This window comes from Suncus etruscus, chromosome X, assembly GCF_024139225.1.
Source record: "Suncus etruscus isolate mSunEtr1 chromosome X, mSunEtr1.pri.cur, whole genome shotgun sequence".
Classification (NCBI taxonomy): Eukaryota; Metazoa; Chordata; class Mammalia; order Eulipotyphla; family Soricidae; genus Suncus; species Suncus etruscus.
In genome coordinates, this window is record NC_064868.1 from 17145995 (window position 1) to 17168143 (window position 22149).

The window sequence follows — 22149 nt, forward strand, 5'->3', positions numbered from 1 at the left end:
CTAAGTCAGTGTGAGTCTCTGTAAACTCACACACTGCTATTGTTGGAAGCGGGGCTGCTTATGAGAGATTAGAGCTGCATGCTTGTCTCCAGGCATGGCATTTATTGCCTTGATTGACATATCCAAGCCTAACTATCACCTTGAACTCTGCGCTGAAAGGTCCAACATAAAGCTCCAGTAGCCAGCATTCACATGGAGGTCACAAATTCAGGCAGATGCTCAAAGGATTGGAGCACATGCTACTACACAGAAGCTCCAAGTTCAACTCCCAGCCTGACATGGTTCCTCAAACACTCAAGAGTAGCCCAGTTAGTCCCAGTTTTGCTGGGCTGGAGTAGCCCAGTTAGTCCCAGTTTTGCTGGGCCGAGCAGCATGGTGCCAAGTACTGCCAGAGTAACCACAGGCTTGGGAAATGCACAAAACATTTTCATTTTTATAAAATCAAGTAATATCAAGATGGGGGCCCTTACTTAGCCTGGTCCATCACAGCAAACAGCAACTTGGTGGTACCTTTTTTATCCACTCTGCCTGCACAACAGTTGAAATCCAAGCTCCTCTCTGGGGAAAGCTTGTCTTGCCTCTTTGCAAAGCTCCTAGGTAGCCTCCTGCCATCTTTTCTTACAGAATGCCAGCAGCATGGGTCATGTAGAATGCAAATCAAGTCACATCATTCCTGAACTCTATGCCTTATCTGCCAAGACCCAAACTTCAGCTCACACCAAACTATCAGATTCTCTCTCCCAGGCCAGGTGGTCATGCATCCCAGTAGGCCATGCATCCCAGTAGGCCATGTATGTCCAGCTCAGGACATCTATACTTTCTGTCCCCTACACTGACATCATGGCCCATACTCTCCTCCTCCCCTAATTGGTGGCCTCATCTCTCCTAGGAGGAGGCTGTGTGTGCATCCTTTGTGCTTTTCTGTGGTTTCAAAAGTTCTCTCAAGTGGAAATTTGCAAAACATGCCAACTGCTAAGGCAGGGCATGATTCAAAACTTGCTGGTTCCAAGGGCCAGAGCAATAGTACAGTGGGTAGGGCACTTGCCTTGCATGCACCCAACCTGGATTCAATCCCCAGCATCCCAAAGGGTCCTCTGGGCCCACCAGGAGTGATTCCTGAGCACACATCCAGGAGTCAATCCAAGCACCACTGAATGTGTCCCTCCCATAACAAAAATGAAAATAAGTAAAACTTTCTGGTTCAATGGATTATGTTGGAAAAATGGATGCATGAGTTACCCCACTCCTGCCCCAGCTGCTCTCATGCAGGGCAGACACAAAGATGACCAGGAGTCCTGTTTGTCCATGTAACTTCCGAGCCCACATCCGCATTTGAATTTGGCTGCCATCCTGCAGAGAAAAAGGGTTTGAAAGCAGCTCAGGCTGGCATTACCCTCTAGAGTGGGTGTCTCAGTTGGCCACCTCAGCAGGCCAGCCACACCATCTGGTTCCAGAAGGCACTGCTGAGAAGAAACAGGCAGTGACAACAATATCCTTTATACTCCCAACAGGCTTCTCAAGGACTCGACTCGTTTTATTTTGAAAAATAGAGTTGAAACATTTCATTTTGAATAAGGTGCCAATGTTCACACAGCACTACAATGCAGAGAACAGACTGCTCTGTGGTCATTCCAACACCAAACACTCACCGAGCTCATAGAAATTGAGTTCACAGGAGCAGAAGCTGGGAGGCTGATCATCATGCCCAGCTGCAGCCAGCTCAGGGCTCCTGGAAATTGACAGCAAAGGAGGGAGCTGAGTCTGGTGAGGGCATCCATGCAAGATTCACACACAGGAAGACTCAGGTAACAAGGTATTGAGGCCACACACCTCCTTCCTGGCCTTCTCCGTTTTCACTCACAAATGTTCGAGGTGTAAGACTATTCTCAGGGCCCTGTTTATGCCCGTTTCCACATCTCCTTTGGAAGATCTTTGGGAAGAAACGGATGAGCTACATCTAACAGCCAACACTGCCTATCAAATTGCTTCTAGCACATTCCTTGCCCCTAAAAATCTGCATCTGGGGTTCTGCCAAAAAGAAGACAAGAATTTCATCAGTCAACCTAGGGGACATTTTGTCTGGTCTTCATCTATCTCTCTAGTGCATGTTTCCTTGGTAAGTACAGAAAGGGATTAATGGGCCTCATGAAGGGACTCCTGTCCCCTTGCGCTATTGGGGTTCATTTATATTTAAAAAAGGGATTCGGAGAGAATCCCAAAAGTTCTACAAAGATGGAGATGCTTTGGTTCTGGAAAGAGACACTGCATCATTCTGGGAAAGTTTCCCACCCCCACCCCTACCCCAACACCCCAGTTCCAGAAATCTGGTTCTTTGGTCACCAGGTAGAGCAGATGGAAGACTTAAAATGGGAGAGAGCAAAGGCTCCCCCCTGCAACCCAACCCCCACCCGCATTTTGAGGAAGGGTGAGAAATGCCTGTGACAGGGTTCCCAGTGGAATCTAAGACCTGGGTCTGAGCACTTAGGACTCCCAGACCTTAGCCCACTGATCTGACCCTAGACTTCTTGGAGGAGAGTCGGAACCCCACAACCCACTAGAAGCTCAACTTCTGGAATAAAGGAAAGGTATTTTAAGTCACCTAAACCTCCCACAGTTGCCCACAAATTCTTAACTATATCTACATTCTGAGGACAAGATTCACCACGGCTATCAGCATTAACCTGGGGACCTGCCAATCAGAACTGTCACTCCGTGGCTAATGTGATGCTATAGGTTCTAATTCAGGGCCAAATATTCAGCTGCCTACTGTCTGCTCTTGGAGGAACGAATGACAGAAACAAATTCTGTAGAGAAGAGACTTGTTCTGATTTGGACCCTTAAACCCAAGCATCCGTCCATCCATGTCCTTCCACCAAGTACAAGGTTCTTAGCAGCCCGCTGAGGGCTAGACCTGCTGCCCAAGTGAGTTTTCATTCTGGCTGAGCAGAGCTGTGTCCTGGAGGCCCATGGAGAGAGGCTGCAGGGACTGCAAGGATCAGAGAATGTTTAGGAGAAGAGTCAGGGCACAGTGGCACCAGTGGAACGGGCACTATTCTCCCAAGGCCCAATTTGCCTTCTATCAAGACTCTCCATTTCTTCCAAGTGACATAGAGGTTCAAAACCCGTCTTTGCAGATTCACACACAGCTGAGAGCTGTGTGGCCCAACTCCTGCTGCAGCTGGGAGCTGATTGCTTCTCCTGACCTCACCATGTCACCTCTCCTTTGCCACTGTCCAGGTTTAGCATCAGAGCACGTTCCTGGTACTTGGGCACCCAGCTGTGTATATGAGACAATAAGTCCCGGGAAAAGGGTGAGGATGGTGGCTAAGGAGTCCCCAGGAGTGTGGCTTCTTGATAGGACAGAGTGAGCCTCAATGGCCTCAAATCACTCAGGCAGTGCCTTTTCATCGGATTTGCAACCAGCCTGGTGTGCATGTATCAATAGCCAAAGATGAGATGTCCAGGGAAGAGGAGAGATGTGTGGAAGGAAAACAGGACAAAGAGGGGAGTTATCTTGTAGAGATCACACAATGAATCTGACACAGATATGCAGCTCCTTCCTTCCCCAAGAGAAGACAGTGGTCTGGGGAAGAGCTGCCATCTCAGGTCAAGCTCCCATGTGAGAATGTCCAGAGGGGACAAGTGCATCCCACAGAGAAGTGAAAGGAATCAACCAAACATTTCTCACAGTCTGTGGTTGGTGTTCTTGCTGTGAGTGCATGCAGCAGCCTCTCCGCTGCTGGATTTCATCAGATCTGAGAAGAGGTGTGGGGTCTCTGGAGAGTTTGCATGGACTCTCCTACATGTCAGTCAGAAATACAAGAGCTCCTCTGACCAGCTGGGCAGCAAACAGCTCAGACTCATGAAAAGTAGCATATTAGAAAGTGAGGGTATTCCAGAATACACATGAATAAAGAAATAAAGCAAACACAAGAAGACGTAGATCCACGAGGTGGTGTTGTGCACCCTCAAAGTGTATGTGTGTGGGGGGTGAAGAATCCCTTGGTACAGCAGGAAATGCAGCAGCAGGCAGAACTAAACCCCCATCCCCAAGAGATCATCAGGCAGTGCCAAGAGGCTGATCTTGCAGAACCAAATCAAGTGACTGCTTCACACTCATTCTCACATAGGTCCAGAAATTGGGAAGCAAAAGAACAGGCTGAGGACAGGACTGCGGAAGGATGACATCATTGGAAGGGCTGGCCAAGGGGACTAATGTTCTAATTAAATTCCCTTTGCTTTTCCCACAAAGTACCACTGCTTGAAATCTGGATCAGAGAGCAATAGAGCAGTGAATCTGCAGGACTTGATAAATAAGGATGCTGACGCAGCAGAGCCCCTGGGGCCAAGGGAGCTCAGAGCTTCCTAATCCCAAGAGAAAAGATCGCTGGATGGGGCAATTATGCTCCATGGTCAGCCACATCCTTAACTCCCAGGTCCCCAGGTAGTCAGTCAATTCGATAACAAACACGGCTGGGCATTTGGAAGGGGTTATTAATGCTACAAAAAGCCTATTCGCAGGTGGCTAGTGTTTTCTACAAAGGTTTCATTTTCTTCCCTTTCTTGCAAAACTTTTGTTTCAGCTGTCCCCGAGGAGGCATCCATGAGGGTAGTCAGAGTTCGGTCTGATTTCCTTTCCAAGGACACTGGTATATGTTTTCCTGGGAAATCGGTGCCACCTTGTTTCTAATTAAACATGATGGATTCGGGGTCCTGGTTTGCCATCTGGGCCATGTGTCTCAGAACATCCTTTTTTGTGATGATGCCAAGAAGTCTCCTGGAGAAAAACAAAATATAGAAATAGGGGGTCAGCAGCATGATGGGGACACACACACCCCCAACCACTTGTGTGGAGCTGTCTCTGGCCTATCCCTCCACTTGTGTGGAGTATCTCTGTTACTCATTGGTTGGAAATGTCTTTGAGTGTAGTACTGTGGATTGGTATTTAGACCACTTGTTCTCCACCCCAGGGTGTGGCCTGACTCTTCCCATTAAAATCCTGGGTCTCAAGAAAACATTCTCCAGTTTCCAAACTTCCCCACTGAGCTGCCTACTTCTTAGGAGTGGAAGGTATGTGTGTTGGGATTTCTGAACCCGTTTGATCCTCTTCAGTGTGTGTGGATTATTTCCTGTGTTGGTATTTGCGTCCAGACCCAAGATTCTCCAGTGTCCTGGCTTTGGAGCATGAGGCTCGATTAACAATACGTAAAGCATTTGTTCTTACCACTGAGTCACAGCTCTGGCCACAAGTTTAACATATTTTAAGTATAAGAAATTAGAAGTAGGGCCGGAGTGATCACACAGCAGGTAAGGCATTTGCCTTTCACACAACCAATCTGGGTTTAATCCCTGACATACCATATGGTCTCCAGAGCCTGCCAGGAGTGATTTCTGAGACAAAAACTGAGTGACATTGGGTATGGACCAAAAACAAAAAATAACAACAACAAAAGAAATTAGAAGTCTAAGACAATCTCTGCTTCTATTTTTCATTCTAGAAGGGCAAAATGTGACATTTATCTAGGATCACATAAGAAAATTACCTTCTCTACCAACAGTCGACCTAACTGTTTCAACCTACCAAAGCAGTCCATTTAGCAAGGTCATGGGCATAGGCCAACAAGGGAGCATGATTCACAAACACTGCTCTGTGAATAGTGCTCTCTGATACCACTGAAGCATGCAGCAGCAGTTCTGGGTGGACTCTTGGTGCTGCTAAATATTATAGTGGCCACATGCTGGGATGGATCTCACCCCAAGAAGAAAGGGAATTGTTTGAAAGAAACTGGTACACCTCTGAGGAGGAAAAGAGACTCCGTTGGTTAATAAATTTGCAAAATGCTGCTCACCAGATTTGGGCCAGGCCCATGAAACTGGCTTTCTAGAGCTACTAAGTTACTAACAGATTGGCCTCTGTGCTCTGCCTGAATCAAATCATCACATAAAAAAAAAAAACAGGAAACACCACTGCAAGGCCACTACCTTCTGTTTCATTAACAGCCATGAACAAAAACTCATCTTTATTTTTTTCATCTTTAAATAGAAGCATGTAGATGTGAATAGGAAAGATACTTATTTCTAGTTATATATGAGCCAGTTACTTCTGACCACAAAGCCACAAGACAGTGAAAGTGTGGCCAGAAATGCTGACCGCCTTAGACTTGAAACAACCTTAAAAAAGTGATCAGTTTCTGGTGTTTCCCAGCTTATCAATTTAGAGAAGATGGCCCTTTCCCTTGGACTCAGGAAAAATAACAAAAGAAGCCTTAAAATCATGTTAAACTAAAAGAAAGATGGGCAATCGACATGATACATGTTGAAGCATCTAAATTCTAGCAGCAATCGAAAAAAATTAGGCCAAATAATATAAAAAGTGGAGAAAGCAAGACAATTAGAAAATTGGTGAGAGCGGTGAGTGCAGTTTAGACTAGAGAAGGGCCCAATATGAGTGAGCTGGAACTGCTCACCCTGGACAAGAACTGAGTGTTGAAAGGGGGATAAAATGATATGCATGATACCCCTTAAACAATGACAGCACAAACCAGTGTCAAAAAGGAAAGAAGCAAAATGTCTGTCCCAAAGATAGGCAGGGGTGGGTGCGAGGGAAAATTGGGACATTGGTGGTGAAAAAAGTACACTGATGAAGGGTGGCATACATTCTATGACTGAAACTCAATCATGAACAATTTTGTAACCTCAGTGCTAAATAAAAAAAGAAAAAGAGATCCAAAATGGCTGAACCCGCATCAGAGACAGCACTATGGCTGTATGCTCTTCCTAGTCTAGGAACACCAGCACAGAACATAGAAAAACATTACACTAGGGGCCGGAGAGATAGCATGGAGGTAAGGCGTTTGCCTTTCATACAGAAGGACAGTAGTTCAAATCCCGGCATCCCATATAGTCCCCTGTGCCTGCCAGGGGCGATTTCTGAGCATAGAGCCAGTAGTAATCCCTGAGCATCAAACGGGTGTGGCCCCCCAAAAAAACAAAAAACAAAAAAGAAACTGGAAAGTGATCAACAAAATGAACCAAAAATATGAAGACAGAAGGAAATAATAAAGCTTAGAACAGAAATCAATGAATGGGAAATCCAAAAAACAATCCAAAGATCAATAAAAGCAAGAGTTGATTCTTTGAAAAAATAAACAAGATTGATAAACCACTAGCAAAACTCACAAATGAAGAGAACAAATAAATCAAATCAGAAATGAAAATGAGCAGGTTACATAAATACTACAGAAATTAAAAGGGTAATCAGAGATTACTTTGAAAAACTCTGTGCCACAAAACATGAGAACCTGTAAGAAATGGATAAATTCTTGGCCTTTTTTTTTTTTTGGTTTTTGGGTCACACCCGGCGGTGCTCAGGGGTTACTCCTGGCTGTCTGCTCAGAAATAGCTCCTGGCAGGCACGGGGGACCATATGGGACACCAGGATTCGAACCAACCACCTTTGGTTCTGGATCGGCTGCTTGCAAGGCAAACGCCACTGTGCTATCTCTCCGGGCCCAATTCTTGGACTTTTATAACTTCCCAAGGTTGAATCAAGATGATCTAATATATCTGAACAAATGAAAATGGTAATCAAGTTTTCCTAAAAACTAAAGTACAGGGGGCCAGTGAGGTGGTGCTAGAGGTAAGGTGTCTGCTTTGCAAGAGCTAGCCAAGGAAGGACCGCAGTTCGATCCTATACTTTTCAGGCTCTTCCAGGAAATTGAAGAAAAAGAAACACTCCCAAATAGTTTTATCAAGCTAATATCACCATAATACCAAAAGCAAAGAGAGATGCCACCAAAAAAAAGAGAACTATAGACCAATATCCCTGATGAACATAGATGCAAGGATCCTCAACAAAATCCTAGCAAATAGGATCCAATGCCTCATCAAGAAGGTCATACACAATGACCAAGTAGGATTCATTCCGAAGATGGAAGGATGGTTCAACATACATAAATCAATCAATGTAATTCATAACAAAAGGAAAATTAAAAACCATGTGATCATATCAATAAATGCAGAGAAAGCATTTAATAAGGTCCAATACTTATTCATGATAAAAAAATCTCAACAAGATGGGAATGGAAGAAACTTTTCTCAATATAGTCAAGGCCATTTATCACAAGCCCATGGAAAATACACTCAATGGAGAAAAACTGAAAGCCTTTCCCCTAAGATATGGCACAAGGCAAGGCTGCCCCCTCTCACCACTCCTATTCAATATAGTACTGGAAGTACCTGCAATAGCAAAATAGGTAAGAACAATATATCAAGGGCATCTAGATAGGAAAGGATCATCACTGTTTGTCATCACTGTTTGCAGATGACATGATACTATATTTAGAAAACCCTAAAGACTACCAAAAATCTCCTAGAAACAATAGTTTCAGGAAGATGCAAATCAAAAAACAATGAGGTACCATCTCAAGCCACAGAGACTGGCATACATAACAAAGAACAATATCAGTGCTGGCAGGGATGTGAGCAGAAAAGAACTCTTATTCACTGCTGGTGGGAATGCCATCTAGTCCAGCCTTTTTGGAAAATATGTATATTCCTTACAAAACTGGACACTGAGATCCCATATGATCCAACTATAACCACTCCTAGGAATATACTCTAGGATTACAAAAACACAATCCCATAATGCCCTCTGCACTCCTATGTTCATAGCAGCTCTATTTACAATAGCCAGGATTTGGAAACAACCCAGATGCCCAACAACAGACAAATGGCTAAAGAAACTGTGGTACAGCTATACAATGGAATACTATGCAGCTTTTAGCAAAAATGAAGTCATGAAATTTGCCTATACTTGGATCGATATGGAGACTCTTATATTGAGTGAAATAAGTCAGAAGGATAGAGATAAACACAGAATAGTCTCACTCATCTGTGAGATTTAAGAAAAATAAAACAGTCTAATAATAATACCCAGAGAAATAGCGATGAAGTCCAGATGAACCAGCCCATAATATAAAACTTACCACAAAGAGTGGTAAGTGCAGTTACAGAAATAACTACACTAACAACTACCATGAAAATGTTAGAGAAATACAATGCCTGTCTTGAAGACATGCAGGGTATGGGAAGGAGGGAAATGGGGGACAATGGTGGCAGGAAAGTTGCACTGGTAAAGGGGAGGTGTGCATTTTATGGCTGAAACTCAATTATGAATATGTTTGTAATCATGGTGCTTAAGTAAATTATATATTTTTTAAACTTTTTTTGTTTTTTTTTGGCCCACACTCGGTGATGCTCAGCAGTTACTCCTGGTTATGCGCTCAGAAATCACTCCCGGCTTGGGGGACCATATGGGATGCCTGAGGATCGAACCACAGTCCATCCTAGGTTAGCACGTGCAAGGCAAAACGCCCTACCACTTGTGCTACCACTCCAGCCCCTTAAATAAATTATATATATTTTTTAAAAAAAAGTTGGCATTTGGGCACTGAAGAGAGCACAGAGGATAGGGTGCTTGCCTTGCATGTAGCTGACCTAGGTTCGGTCTCAAGCACCCCATCGGGTCCCCTGAGCCCAGTCAAGAGTGAGTCCTGATCACAGAGCCAGGAGTGAGTCCTGTGCACTCCTGTGTATGGTTCAAAGACAAACAAATAAACAAACAAAAGTAAAGCCAGCATTTGAAAGCCTCCAGTGTAACAACTAGCTCCCTTGGGACTGGAGAGATAAAACAGGAGTTAAAGCTCTTGTCTTGCATGGGACAGACCCTGATATCGCATATGGTTACCTGAGCATTTCCAGGAGTTATCCTTGAGTACAGAGCCAGGAGTGAGCCCTGGTCCCTGCCAGGTGTGGCTTCAATACCACCTCCCCTCACCCCCCCAAAAAAAACACTAGTAGAGTTGCCAACCTCTAGGGAAATGGTTGCCAGAAAACAGGAACATCATGTGGTATCAAGATTATATTAAAGAGAAGGGGACTCAAACAAGGGGTGGGAGCAAATTGGGGAAAGCTGACATGGCACCAGTTACCCTGAGTGGGTGCCCAAAGGGACTGAAGCCAAAGAATAATGAAGGAAACATATCCAGAGTGTGAGGCTGCAGCTCTGGGTTCTTCAAAAACATCACAAGCCAGAATGGGCAGGAAGAGCTCTAGACAAGAGCCTCAAGAGAAAATTCAACCAAAGGCAATGTGTGAACTTACATTGAATTCTACACTCAAACCACCTTTCAACTGGCTCTGGGGTGAAAGTGGGGTATAATAAATAAATAATAAATAAATAATAAAAATAATTGAATGACACTATAGTAGGTATGTAAAAGAATAATCTTAAAAATGGGGGCTTCAATTAAAAAAATCCTAGGGCCAGAGTAATAACACAGCAGAGATAGCATTTGCCTTGCACATGGCTGACCCAGATTTGATCCCTGGCATCCCACAGGGTCCCCTACGCCTGCCAAGAGTAACTTCTGAGCACAGAGCCAAGAGGAACCCTTGAACACTGATGATGCAGCCACAAGCATTAAATACTTACCTTGCATGTAGCTGACCCTATGACATACCACAGATGGGCCCCTGAGCACTGCCAAACATTAATACTTTTTCTCCAGTGGATCAAATTTGGAAGCAACCAAGATGTCTTTCAGTGGACAAATAAACTGTGCTACATCAACAATGAATGATTCAGCACTAAAAGAAATTAATTCTCCAGGCATGAAGAGACAAGAATGAATTCAACTCAGAAAACAAAGACCATCAGCAAAGGCTGCATATGACAGTTCTAAAACCACAATATTCCGGAAAAGGTGCCTCTGGATACAGTCAAAGGATCAGTGGCAGCCAGGGATGGGGAGGAAGAGGTGTGAATGGGTGTAGCAGAGCATTCTGGGGACAGTGGAATGAATGCATGATGCTGGAATGAAGACACGTGTCATTTTCCACCTGTCAAATGCTCACATGGAATATAACAATGGCCAAGCACAGACCCAATAGTCAAGTGCATCTTTGGTTAAGTACAACATGCCCATGCTAGATGGGAATCAGGGAAACTGAGGGCAGGAGCAAGACACTGAAAACTTCCTGACTAAAGAAAAACCATTCACTGCATTCTGAAAACACCAACTGCGGGGGAGGGGGACACGGTTGCTGAGAGGGGCAATGTATGGGGCAGGACCAAGCCAGCCCTGGTCAGTTTTCATCCCAGCTGTCAGGAGCAGCTGGGTTGGACCCAAGTGCATGATGACTTATCCAAATGCAGTGAAATTCAAGATGCTATAAAACTAAACACTGCTGCATGAACTTGCCAGGCTGGAGGCCGAGACCCACTTACTGGGGCTGCCCAGACCACGAGCTGCAACCTGTCTTGCTTAACAAGAGGCCAATATGGCCCCCATGATTCAAGCAGCTGCCAGGCCAAGAATGGGGTACAGGCTGGTTTGGCTGTACAGACACTGCTCCTCATGCTGGCTGTGCCCTCAACCACCTTTTCACCCTTTGCTGCCTCTTCTGCATCTTTTTACAGGAGCTCCAGTCTTGAGATAGCTTTGAACTGGAAGTACCTCTTTAAAGGTCCAATTCTCCCAATGTAGCCACAAGGCAGGTTATTGGATCCTTCCATTTAGAAAAGACCTTCCACACTTTTTAAAATCAAAATGTGGGTAGATAGGACAACAGAGAAAACTCTTGCCTTGCACTCAGTTGACCCAGGTTCGATCCCCGGCACCACATAGGGTCCCCCGAGCCCATCAAGAATGATTCCTGAGCGCAGAACTGAAACGAAGCTCTGAGCATGGCTTTCTATGACTCAAAACATCATCATCATCATGAAACAAAAAAAAATCAATAAAATAAAAAATGAATGGGGAAGGAAAGCATTTGCCCCCACCTCTGTGTCTCAGAGAGCTGTGATTAGATCTCAATGCCTACACCATGGTCCCCTTTTCTTTAGATGACAGGCTCAGAGGCTTCAGACATTGTCCCTATTTTTGGAACCTTCTCCAGCTTTCAAATAACAGACTCAGCTAAGCACTGACTGAGGAAGGGGCCCTAGTTGGAACTTCATGCTAGAAAGCATATTGGGTCAATCTTTTTGGGGGGTGGGTTATAGACCACACCTGGCTGTGCTCAGGGGACCATATGGGATACTGGGGATTGAACCTGGTCAGCCTCATACAAGGCAAACTTCCTCTCTGCTGTTTTATCACTCTGGCCTGCCCCACAAATATAAGCCAATATTATTTTGCAAACTGGCTTGTGAAAGTCTGCAAAGTGATGCAGTCCCTGCACTGTCTTTCTGTCTCCGTCTCTCTCACTTCCTCCCACAGCAGAAAGGAAAACATTTATCCTACCATTTGCACCCAAACATCAGGCACTCCTGTCAAAGCCAAGTCATTAAGACATCCAAGCTGGTGACAAGGATGGTGAAGAAGCAGGAATTCAGGTCCCTAGGCCTGAGACAATAATTATCACCCAAGAAGAAAGCTCCATGGTCATCCAATGAAGTCTAACAGTGCTCCCAAGTTACATGAAATGTTCTCAAAGAACTCAAATTCAGTGTTAGTTCGTCTAGCACATTTGGCCAGCAGTTCCTGTGAGACTGGGGAAAGCAGGTCAACCTGAACTGTGGCTGTGCCTCAATGGGCAGCAGTAGGGACTATCCTGAGAAAGCCACCCTGGCCATGGCCCTGTTTCCCAATAGGTAGTGCCTGGGGGAAAAGTGGAGGTCATCAGCTCTGTTCTCTGGGCCCTTCTGGGGACCTAGACCTCTGTGGTTCCTGGCCTGGTTTTGTCTTGAACTGGGCCCCAAGACGTCTCAAGACACCCCGCAAAGGCAGGACCAGCACATGGCCAACACAGATGGAGAATGCAGGCCAGTTCCAGACGTGCCTCGTTGGCTGGAAGCCCAAGGAGATGAAAGGCCGCCGGCCAGGCTCGCCTGCCAGCACTAACGTATTAGCATCTGTGTTTGTTTAAAAGACGAAGCACCAAGGAGGGAGAGTGTGAGTGTGTTTGCTCGCAAAACAGTCTGCGCCAATTTCGGCGCCCAGAAATCACAGGAAATTCTCCTGGGCTTTTCTGTGAGGTGTGAGCAGCCATTCTGGGCCCAACTGCAATGCAAACTGACACTGGATATTATTCCAAAGGAGACTAGACTGGTCCACTTGGGACCACAATGGTCCATCACTGCAGTGAGGAGACTAAGGTCAAGTGCAGGCAAGTCAAAGACAAATCGGACCAACTGCAACAAAGTGGGTGTCCCCTGGGAATGGGACAACACAGCCAATCTTGGTGCCCCTCCCCGGACCAGAGCAGTCATCATCAGGGCTGGCCCAGGCCTGCCCATGCCACTGAGAAGAACTAAGCATCTTGAAGCCACCAGCAGAAATAATATGCCATTGTGGGAGCAATGTGATAGCACAGCTGGGAGGGTGTTTACCTTACACACCGCTAAACTGGGCTCAAACCCCGGCTTCTCATAGGGTTTCCCAAGTACTACCAGGAGGGATTTCTGAGTGATAAACTAGGAGACAGCCCTGAGCACCACCAGGTGTGGCCCAAAAACCCAAATAAAGGAAATGATGGCCAGCTGCAAAGCCAGGCTTACTGTCTCTCTACGGCCCATGCCCTGGTCCACCACTCACTGTGGCCCTGCTGAAGAGATGCTCAGCCTTTCTAGGAGAGATTCTGGGGGACAAGCAAGACTGGCTCGCTCACTGGCAGGACAGAGGGCACACAGACACTGTAAGCTGCAACTTACATCCAGATACATAAAATGCAGCTGTATCCAGGCCCAGGCCTCTGGGGTAGTGACAGGGATCTGTTGTGGGCACTGACCCTTTGGCATAGTGGGGGGGGCAAGGAACATCTGTGAGACACCTAGAGCACCCCACTCTCAGATGATCACCCCCCAAATCTCAGGACTCCTTCCTCAGCCTGGGGGCAAGGAGTTAGGTTAAGTTCTAAAATGGTGTTGGAACATGAAGCCTCGAGAATCCATGAAGGCTCAAACTGTGTCTGAGATCAATGTCTCCTTAGCCCAGGCTGGAGCAGAATAAATCAGCCAGGTACCCCACTTCCAGGCTGCCCTGACTGAGCCCTGCCTTCATCCATGCATATTCTGAAGCAAGGCCCAGAATTTGGGACAAACTTCGGAGCCCATTCAGACCTGCAAGAAGCTTGGGTCTGGCCAGGGCTGGCTTCCTGGTTCATGTTACCAGGCTAAGGTAACAATGCTGTGGCGGCCGGAGCTGTGGGGACACCCCAACCTCACAGCTCACCCACATGATCTGCTTTGAAAACATGAAGGTGTTTCAGGGTCTAAGACACAGGATTTTGTTCTTTGACAGTGTCAGGAATTGAACCCAGGGCCTCAAGCAAAAGGCAAGTGCTCTTGCTGGAGCACCAGCCTGGTCCTGTGGGAGACATTTCTCTAACCATACAACAAAGACATTTGACAGGTGGAGGGAGGGCCTTGCCCCAGCTTCTCCTGTAAGCCTCGTCAGGGTTCAGGGGACATGCTAGTCCAGGAGCACAGAGCAGGCCCCATCTTCTGCCCACCCCAAGTACCCCATGGATCTGGGGATCTAGCCCTTGGCACACGGGCTGCCCCAGGGCTGACTGCCCAAAGACCACATCCCCTTGATCAAGTGCCCACACTCACCCACTGCGTGTCACCAGACACTGGCGAAGCCCCAGCTTCCGGAAGATGTCGACCACTGTCTCCATGGGGGTGTGGTCAGTGACGGTGAAAGGGCTGAGATTCAGGACCCGCCGCAGCTTCAGGGGGTGTGGGCTGTTGGCCGGCAGCTCCGGAGGCTCCTCCGTGAAGTACATGACAGAGTTGCTCACAATGCCCTCCTGCCTCTGCCTGGCATTCTCTAGAACAGGCAAATGGGACTGTCAACTGCATAGCACCCCAAAACCCCTGAAGGCTTCTTTTTTGCAGGAGCCACACTGGACAGTGCTCAAGGATCACATCTGACAGTACTCAGAGAACCAAGGATCAAACCAAGGCCGACCACATACATGATGAGTACCCTGCTATACCATTCACGACCCCAACCCTCAAATTCTTTTCATTTGGGGCCACATCTGGTGTTGCTCAAGGCTTAGCCCTGGCTCTCTGAACTTGAGGTTACTCTTGGCAGTCTCAGAAGACTATACAGGGTGCTGGGGATTGAATTTGGGTCAGCAAGTGCCCTCCCTGCTGTGCTATTTCTCAGCCTACCAAGCCCCAAATTCTTAATGAGAGACTCAAGCCACATACTTGCAAAATGGGCAGCCCACCTCATCCAAGCTGCATAAAAGCCCCACATTCACTGGTCTCCCCCAAATTCCCAACATCCCTTTCTGTCCTAACACTCCTACACCTCACCATGGGCTGATGTCATCCAAAATTCATTTAAGGCATACTAAGTTGCAAAGACCCTCTGACAGAATCATTTTACAAATTTTGAGCAGCTCCTAGTGGCATTAGGAACCTTGAAGTGAATGAGAAACCAACAGGTTATCCCAGGCTCACGGCTCAGAGGCTTAGCTCAGTTCCAAACAGGGTCCTTGGGTCCAAAGAAGTAACCCCTGAATGGCCCTATCCATTCTCCTCTTGCATCTCCTTATGGAAAATGGGCCATTTGTGAATTTCTTTTTTAAATATGATAGTAAAATTGTTATGGTAACAATTAGTGGACTTCTATCTGGAGCAAGGCCATGTAAGTGAGGGCTGGGGAAAAGTCGGGTAACAGGAGCTCATTAGAAAAGACACTTTTCTGCAGTGCTAGAAACCAGGCTATTTTAAGTCACATGTGAAAAAAATCCACCCTCTCAAGATATTTCTCCAAGGCGATTTTCCTTCTGTTGGAATTTTAATCTTGCTTTTAGTTCATGGGAAAAGGTTAGGAAAAATGTGCCTTGCTTTAAAAACAGATCCTCGTTTCTCGAATCCATTTCCTGCCTTCTCCAAGATGGTGAGTCACCTGTATTGTTCGTGGAAAACCCACATTGGCCCATCTGCTCTCGGGGCATTTCCTGCTATCAGATCCTCAAATGGAAAAGTGGCCACACCAGGGCAGATTGAGATGGAAAAGGTCTGTGTCCCATGGGGACAAAGGGCAAATACCTGTAATGAATGCAATCATGCCCAAAAGAGTGACATCAAATGGCATGGGAGTCACCTACCCACTGCCCTAAGCCACTAACATGGCACATGGTGAAAGCAGGTGTTACCCAAATCCACTGAGCACTGGACAGGCAATGAGGCAGGGATGTAACTGGCCACAGCAGGAATCCCAGCTCGTTCCACTACTGGCTTTAGCCTCAGGATCAAGTAGGATCCCCAGGCTGGAGTGATTAGACAGCGGGAAAGGCCTTCAATATAGCCAGCCCAAGTTTGATCTCCAGCATCTAACATGGTCCTCCAAGCACCACCAGGAGTCATTCCTGAGTGCAGAGCCAGGAAGAATCTCTGAGTACCACCAGGTGTGGCCCCAAAACAAAACAAAACCAATGGGACACTGTGCCTCAGCAATAGCTAACCCATTTGTTAAGCCCCTTATGAAACCAAGCACAACCCAGGGAAGGGGGAGTTCCCTTGTTAAAATCAATGATACACGTTTAACCCTACTGACTCCATGCAACCCATCAGCATAGCAGCTCACCTGGCTCAGGGTTTGGATAGTGGCTGGTACATGGCAGAGAGAACAGAGCTCCCCCAATGCAGGAATCAACGGGTGCCTGGGCCTGTGAGAGGCAGGGGTCCCTGTAGAACACTGCATGAGCTGCTCAGTGCCAACTGGAGTGTCAGCTACTGGCTTTGGAACCACAATAATACAGATTTATCAGGATCAGAGAGATAGCTCAACAGTTAGCTAAGGTGCTGGTCTTCATGGGATCATCCGCCAGCACTGTGCTTGGTTCAAGAGTGACCAGCCTTGGGGGCCGGAGAGATAGCACAGCGGCGTTTGCCTTGCAATCAGCCAACCCAGGACCTAAGGTGGTTGGTTCGAATCCCAACGTCCCATATGGTCCTCCGTCCCTGCCAGGAGTGATTTCTGAGCAGATAGCCAGGAATAACCCTTGAGTACCGCCAGGTGTGGCCCAAAAAAACAAACAACAACAACAAAAAAAAAACCAGAGTGACCAGCCACCCACAAGCATTGAGCATCCCCAAACATGACCCCTACAGTAGATCAAAAAGATTCTGTCAAACAGATGTGCTTAATAAGAGGTTCAAAGAACAAATTGGAAGAAAAGATCAGAGAGGAGGGAGGCAGTGGCTCAAAGATGACAGAAGGGACCAAAAATGTCCAGACCTAATGCAGCCGAGGATCTTATGCCAAGGTAGAACTTCCTGAGCCCTGAGTAAGTCCCTCTGCGCAGGTTCAGACATCACGCAGAAAAGAGAGCATTCCAAACCTGCCTTGGCTTTCCTGCTTTGTCTTGCCCAGCCCTTCACATGTTAGTGAATGTTAGTTAGTTAGTTAGTTAGTTAGTTAGTTAGTTAGTTAGTTAGTTAGTTAGTTAGTTAGTTAGAGATGTTAGTGAGTCACCCACTGGGTGAAAACCATGAACTTCCCTTACTCATGGCTAGAGCTTAATCAGCTTCCTGCCGAATTTGCCCTGAATCTTTCTTCCCCTAACTGAAGAGCCTTCCATTTGCCAAAGGCACCAAGATGTAAAGTTGCATTTCCCAGGAACTTGGACCAAGGACTCATATGTCCCCAGGTGCTGTGATGCCATTGAGTTGGTAACAAAGTTGACAGCTAAGGATGGATACTCCATAACTGAAGGGAAATCCCACCTGCTGCCCCTACCTCTGAAAACAATCTGTAATATGAAGCTGCATTTACCACCTCTACTGACCTCTTCCTTTTCAAATTGCCTTGGCTCTATCCTTGGATCTACCTGTGGATCTATTCTTAGATCTACCCTTGAATCTACCCTGGGGTCTATCCTTAGATTTACCCTTGAATTTATCCTTGAATCTATACTTAGATCTACCCTTGGACCTATCCTTAGATCTATCCTTGGATCTACTCTTGGATCTACCCTTGGACCTATCCTTAGATCTATCCTTGGATCGACCCTTGGATTTACCATTAGAACTATTCTTAGATCTATCCTTGGTCGACCCTTGGATCTATCCTTGGGTCTATCCTTTGCTTCTGATGCCCTTGAAAAAACTGGCCTGGGCTACTTACAAGCTATAGGTTTTCTTTGGAGGGCCACACCTGGCCATGCACAGGAATTACTCCTGTCCCTGCACTCAAGGATCACTCCTGGCAGGCCCATGGGGGACCTGATGGGATGCCAGAGATCAAACCTGGGTTGGCCATGTAAAAGGCAAATGCCCTCCCTGCTGTGCTCTGTCTCTCTGGTCTCACACACAAGCTTTTATTTACACGTTGATGCCATCTGTCTCTAGTCACGTGAAGGCCCACATTGCTGCAATTCAGGAATTTCTCCAACTAAGCATGGGATTCTCCTATTTCTACCAATCAGGAAGACAGCTTTTCTGATTGCTCAGAAACAACGATGCAGTATCTTTCCACTAACCATGCAAGGAGCAGCCTTCAACCACTGTAGGTCTGATTGAAGGCAAAGAGGTATTATTGATGCCATATGCCGCCTCTTCAGACATTCCAAACATAGCTTCTAGGAGAGTGCGTAGTTGGTAAGCTTAAATTTCTCCTCTGGCTGGCTGATGAGAATAGGGATGACTGCTCCCCACTTGATTAGAGCAAAATTAATCAGCTGGCTCCAGGCAGGTGTGCCTGGGCCCACACAACTGGCAACAGAGGCTGGGAGATTTATTACTCGGGTTTTGAAATTTCAAACTTCCCTTCAAAAGAGTTCAGGGATGGTAGTATCCATTTTTCAAGGCTCCTGCGAGTATTCTTTTAAAAACAAACCCAACCCTGCTTCTATGGCTATGGTGGAATCAAACTTCCTTATATGTCAAGGAACAATTTTGCTTCAAGGTCCTCAAACTGACAAGTGCGGATGAAGAGAAGCATCATGACTGAATACCTAGGAAATAATGTGCCCAGGGGTCTCAACTAGCCAATCAATTGCTACTTTGGGGGAAGTGGTTAAACATATTTGCAAAAATGAACCGAATTGAGACAATTACTGGATCTCCAAAGGGATTTTTTTTAAGAGCTTGGATGTTATTAACCATCAGAAGTAGGTTTTAGAAATTCCCGAAGAGCCAATGATGAGGAGGCAGGAAGGTGAAGGTGGGTTTCTGGGGGCAATTTATCAACTTTGCAGAATTGTCAAGTGCATGCAAGGGCAGCAAAGTACCCCCCAAAACAGGCGCAGCACACCTGCCCAGCAGGTGGTCAGCAGAGTTCCTAACACCCTAACATGTCCAAGCTATGAGCCCTTCACACAGGCATCTCAGGGATCCTTCTACATCTCCTTCCCTTTGATGCCGTCAGTCCCAGGCTATGGGGACCCCCCTAATGCAGTTTAGCACAGCTGGCTGCAGAGCAGCAGACTGAGAAGCACCCCAAAGCAGTGACTTTTTACCATGCCTGCTCCATAACCTTAGTGGGTTCTGATCATTGCAATTGGCCAGTGTGGCCTGGGCAGGGCAAGCAGTTGGCCGGCCGAAACAGGGCCCTGCCCTTTCTCAGTGAAGAATGCCTTGGGGAGGTCAGCCTTATGGATTAAGTGCTTCCAACAACATGCTAAACCCCACAGTTTTGGCACTGGTGGATAGCTTGGGGGAGGCTCCAATCCAGGTCTAGTACGTGAAAATATGCATTAGATCCCTGGGGGCCCATTCCTGAGTCGGGGCACACCCGACTTTACTCACTGATGGCCAGGATGAGTTCTCTCCTCTGGGCGAAGCCGATGAGGCGCTCTGAGTCTCTGGACACCACAACAGGGAAGCCATTGTAGTCAGTCTCCTTGATGAGCGTCTCCACATCCTCCACCGTCATGCTGTCCTGCGTGAGTACTGACAGTGGAGGCTCGCCCCGCCGGGGCCGCATGACATCGGTGGCCAGTGTGCGGTGGGTAAACTCATCCTTGACATCCAGGAATGGGTACCCATTCAAGTGGATGTGCGCCTCGTAAATGCCCTCCTTCCCAAAGGCATCCGCTACCCACTTGCTGGTGACAGCAGCCGCCATCAGGGGAACAATGTACTCAAGGCCGCCTGTCAGCTCGAACATGATGACCACCAGTGACACCGTCATCCGGGTTACCCCACCTGGAAGCCAAGAGACGGGTGAAATTCCTGACCACACCCCAACTTCAGTGTGTCCTGCAGAGCCACTTGATCCCTCCCCAAGAGATGCCCCCCCACTTCAGCAGAGCCCTGGTTCTGTGAACATGAGGTTCCAAAGAAGGCTTTTTCCAGAGAGGTGTAGCTGGGCTATTTATGCACAGAGGCCACACTCTTCAGGGAGGGGTCCTCCTCCAGAACCCTAGTACATAGAAGAAGGTAAAGATTCCTAGGGGCTGGAGGCAGGCAAGGGAGCTGACCTGCCTCATGTGTCCCCCCATATTCATAGGGGGGCATAATACTAACACCCAATCTTGCAGAGAGCTTAAAACTTTATAAGATTTGGCAAAAAGAACATGTGCATAGGGATCGCATGTTCTAAGAAAGCCTTCACCCACTTAGGTGTCAGTTTCATCATCCAGATGTGGCCTGGATGTCATAAAATGTCATTAATTGTGGTGACGCCATCCCATCACTGAACAATACACACACACACTCTCACAGTCTCCAAAGGGATATCATCTATCAAGTCAGCAGCAGCACTGAATTAGAAATTACTGAATATTTCCCCTGGGGAATTATAAGGTGAAATCTTTTGGTCACAACATTTTCACCAACAAATACAAAATCTCCCTTGATGTGGCTTTCTGTTCAGATACTTTCTTATTCACATCCAACTTAAGGCCACAATAATGAAGCTCATGCATGTTCTTTGTACAGCCCAGTCCAGCCTCAGAAACCCAGGCCACACATCAACCCTTTACTCAGCAAAGAAACTTTATGAAAAGTGTTCAGAGCACAACACAGAAAGGCCATCTCTGTGTACAGGCTGAGAATCAAGGCGAGAGCTAGACTTGGTGCCTGAGTCCTAGCAGGGAAACCATGTATCAGACAAGTTTTCTGTTGCTCTGTGTGTGCCTGAGAAAGACCATGGGAGGCCCAACTTAGGATGACAACAGGTCATAGCAACTGGGAAAAGTCCCGAATAGGGACTCCCTGAAGCACAGATCAACCAGGTGCCATTAGTAAGAGGTGAGCCTTGGTGTGGTGAGCTGCTGATTTCAGTCTTACCTGTTACTGCTGCAGAACCTTGCCTATCCTGACAGGGCCCCTGAGTCTACATCTGCCTTCTTGCTGCATGTCACCTTTACTATGTGCCTCTGTGCCCCTTGGGGATATACCTAGGCAGGCTGCCGCTCCCACCATGGCGTATAGTCCTGGTGTGACACAGTCTGCTCCAGGCCGACACCAATTCCTGAAGATGATCCAGTCGTGGTGATGATATGCCAGCTGCTCCACGCCGATGCCCACCATTCTGCCTGCCATTGCTCCCACAGCCATGCTAGGGATGAATAAGCCAGAAGGAATCTCCAGGGAACAAAGAGGAAAAAGCAGCATGAAAGATGGACCCCCAAACTCCAAGTCACCACTACCCCCAGCACACACACACACACACACACACACAAACACACATATAGCCTGTATTGGCTCCCATCTTCAAAAGAGGTGCAGCTGGTGAAATGGGTCAGCTGTTGAGAATGGGTCAGCTGTTGAGAATGGGGAACAAAGGACTTCAATCTTATTTCTTGTGCATCCTTACAGTCTCACTTCCTCTCCACCGAAAGCCACCCAGGATAGTGTGCAGTGAATTCAAGCAGACACAGCCCATGGGAGCCACTGCTACAGGAAGTGCCAACCCCCCCCCTTGCACATTCAGCACTTCTTGTTTTGGGTTTTTTATGGGTTTTGTTTTTTGTTTGTTTGGTTTTGGTCACACCCAGCAGCAGTGTTCAGGCATTACTCCTTGCTCTGTGCTCAGAAATCATTTCTGGCAGGCTAGGGGACCATATGGGATGCCAGGTATTGAACCCAGATCCATCCTGGGTCAGATGTGTACAAGGCAAATGAACTACTGCTGTGCTATTGCTCTGGCCCTTGCAGCATTTCTTGACGGACTC

At 47.0% G+C, this 22149-nt stretch overlaps 1 protein-coding gene across 1 annotated transcript in view; it reads right to left on the reverse strand.

Moving 5' to 3' along the window:
- Positions 1-1492: 1492 nt before the first annotated feature.
- The window catches only part of CLCN4 (chloride voltage-gated channel 4), a 53173-nt gene continuing 32516 nt past the window's right edge, over positions 1493-22149 (reverse strand). The window contains exons 9-12 of the mRNA XM_049766741.1: positions 21373-21559; positions 19778-20176; positions 14621-14837; positions 1493-4777 (exon numbers count right to left, since the gene is read on the reverse strand). Coding sequence (XP_049622698.1) covers positions 4687-4777; positions 14621-14837; positions 19778-20176; positions 21373-21559 — 894 coding nt within the window. The 3' untranslated portion in view covers positions 1493-4686. The remainder of the gene's footprint in view (positions 4778-14620; positions 14838-19777; positions 20177-21372; positions 21560-22149) is intronic.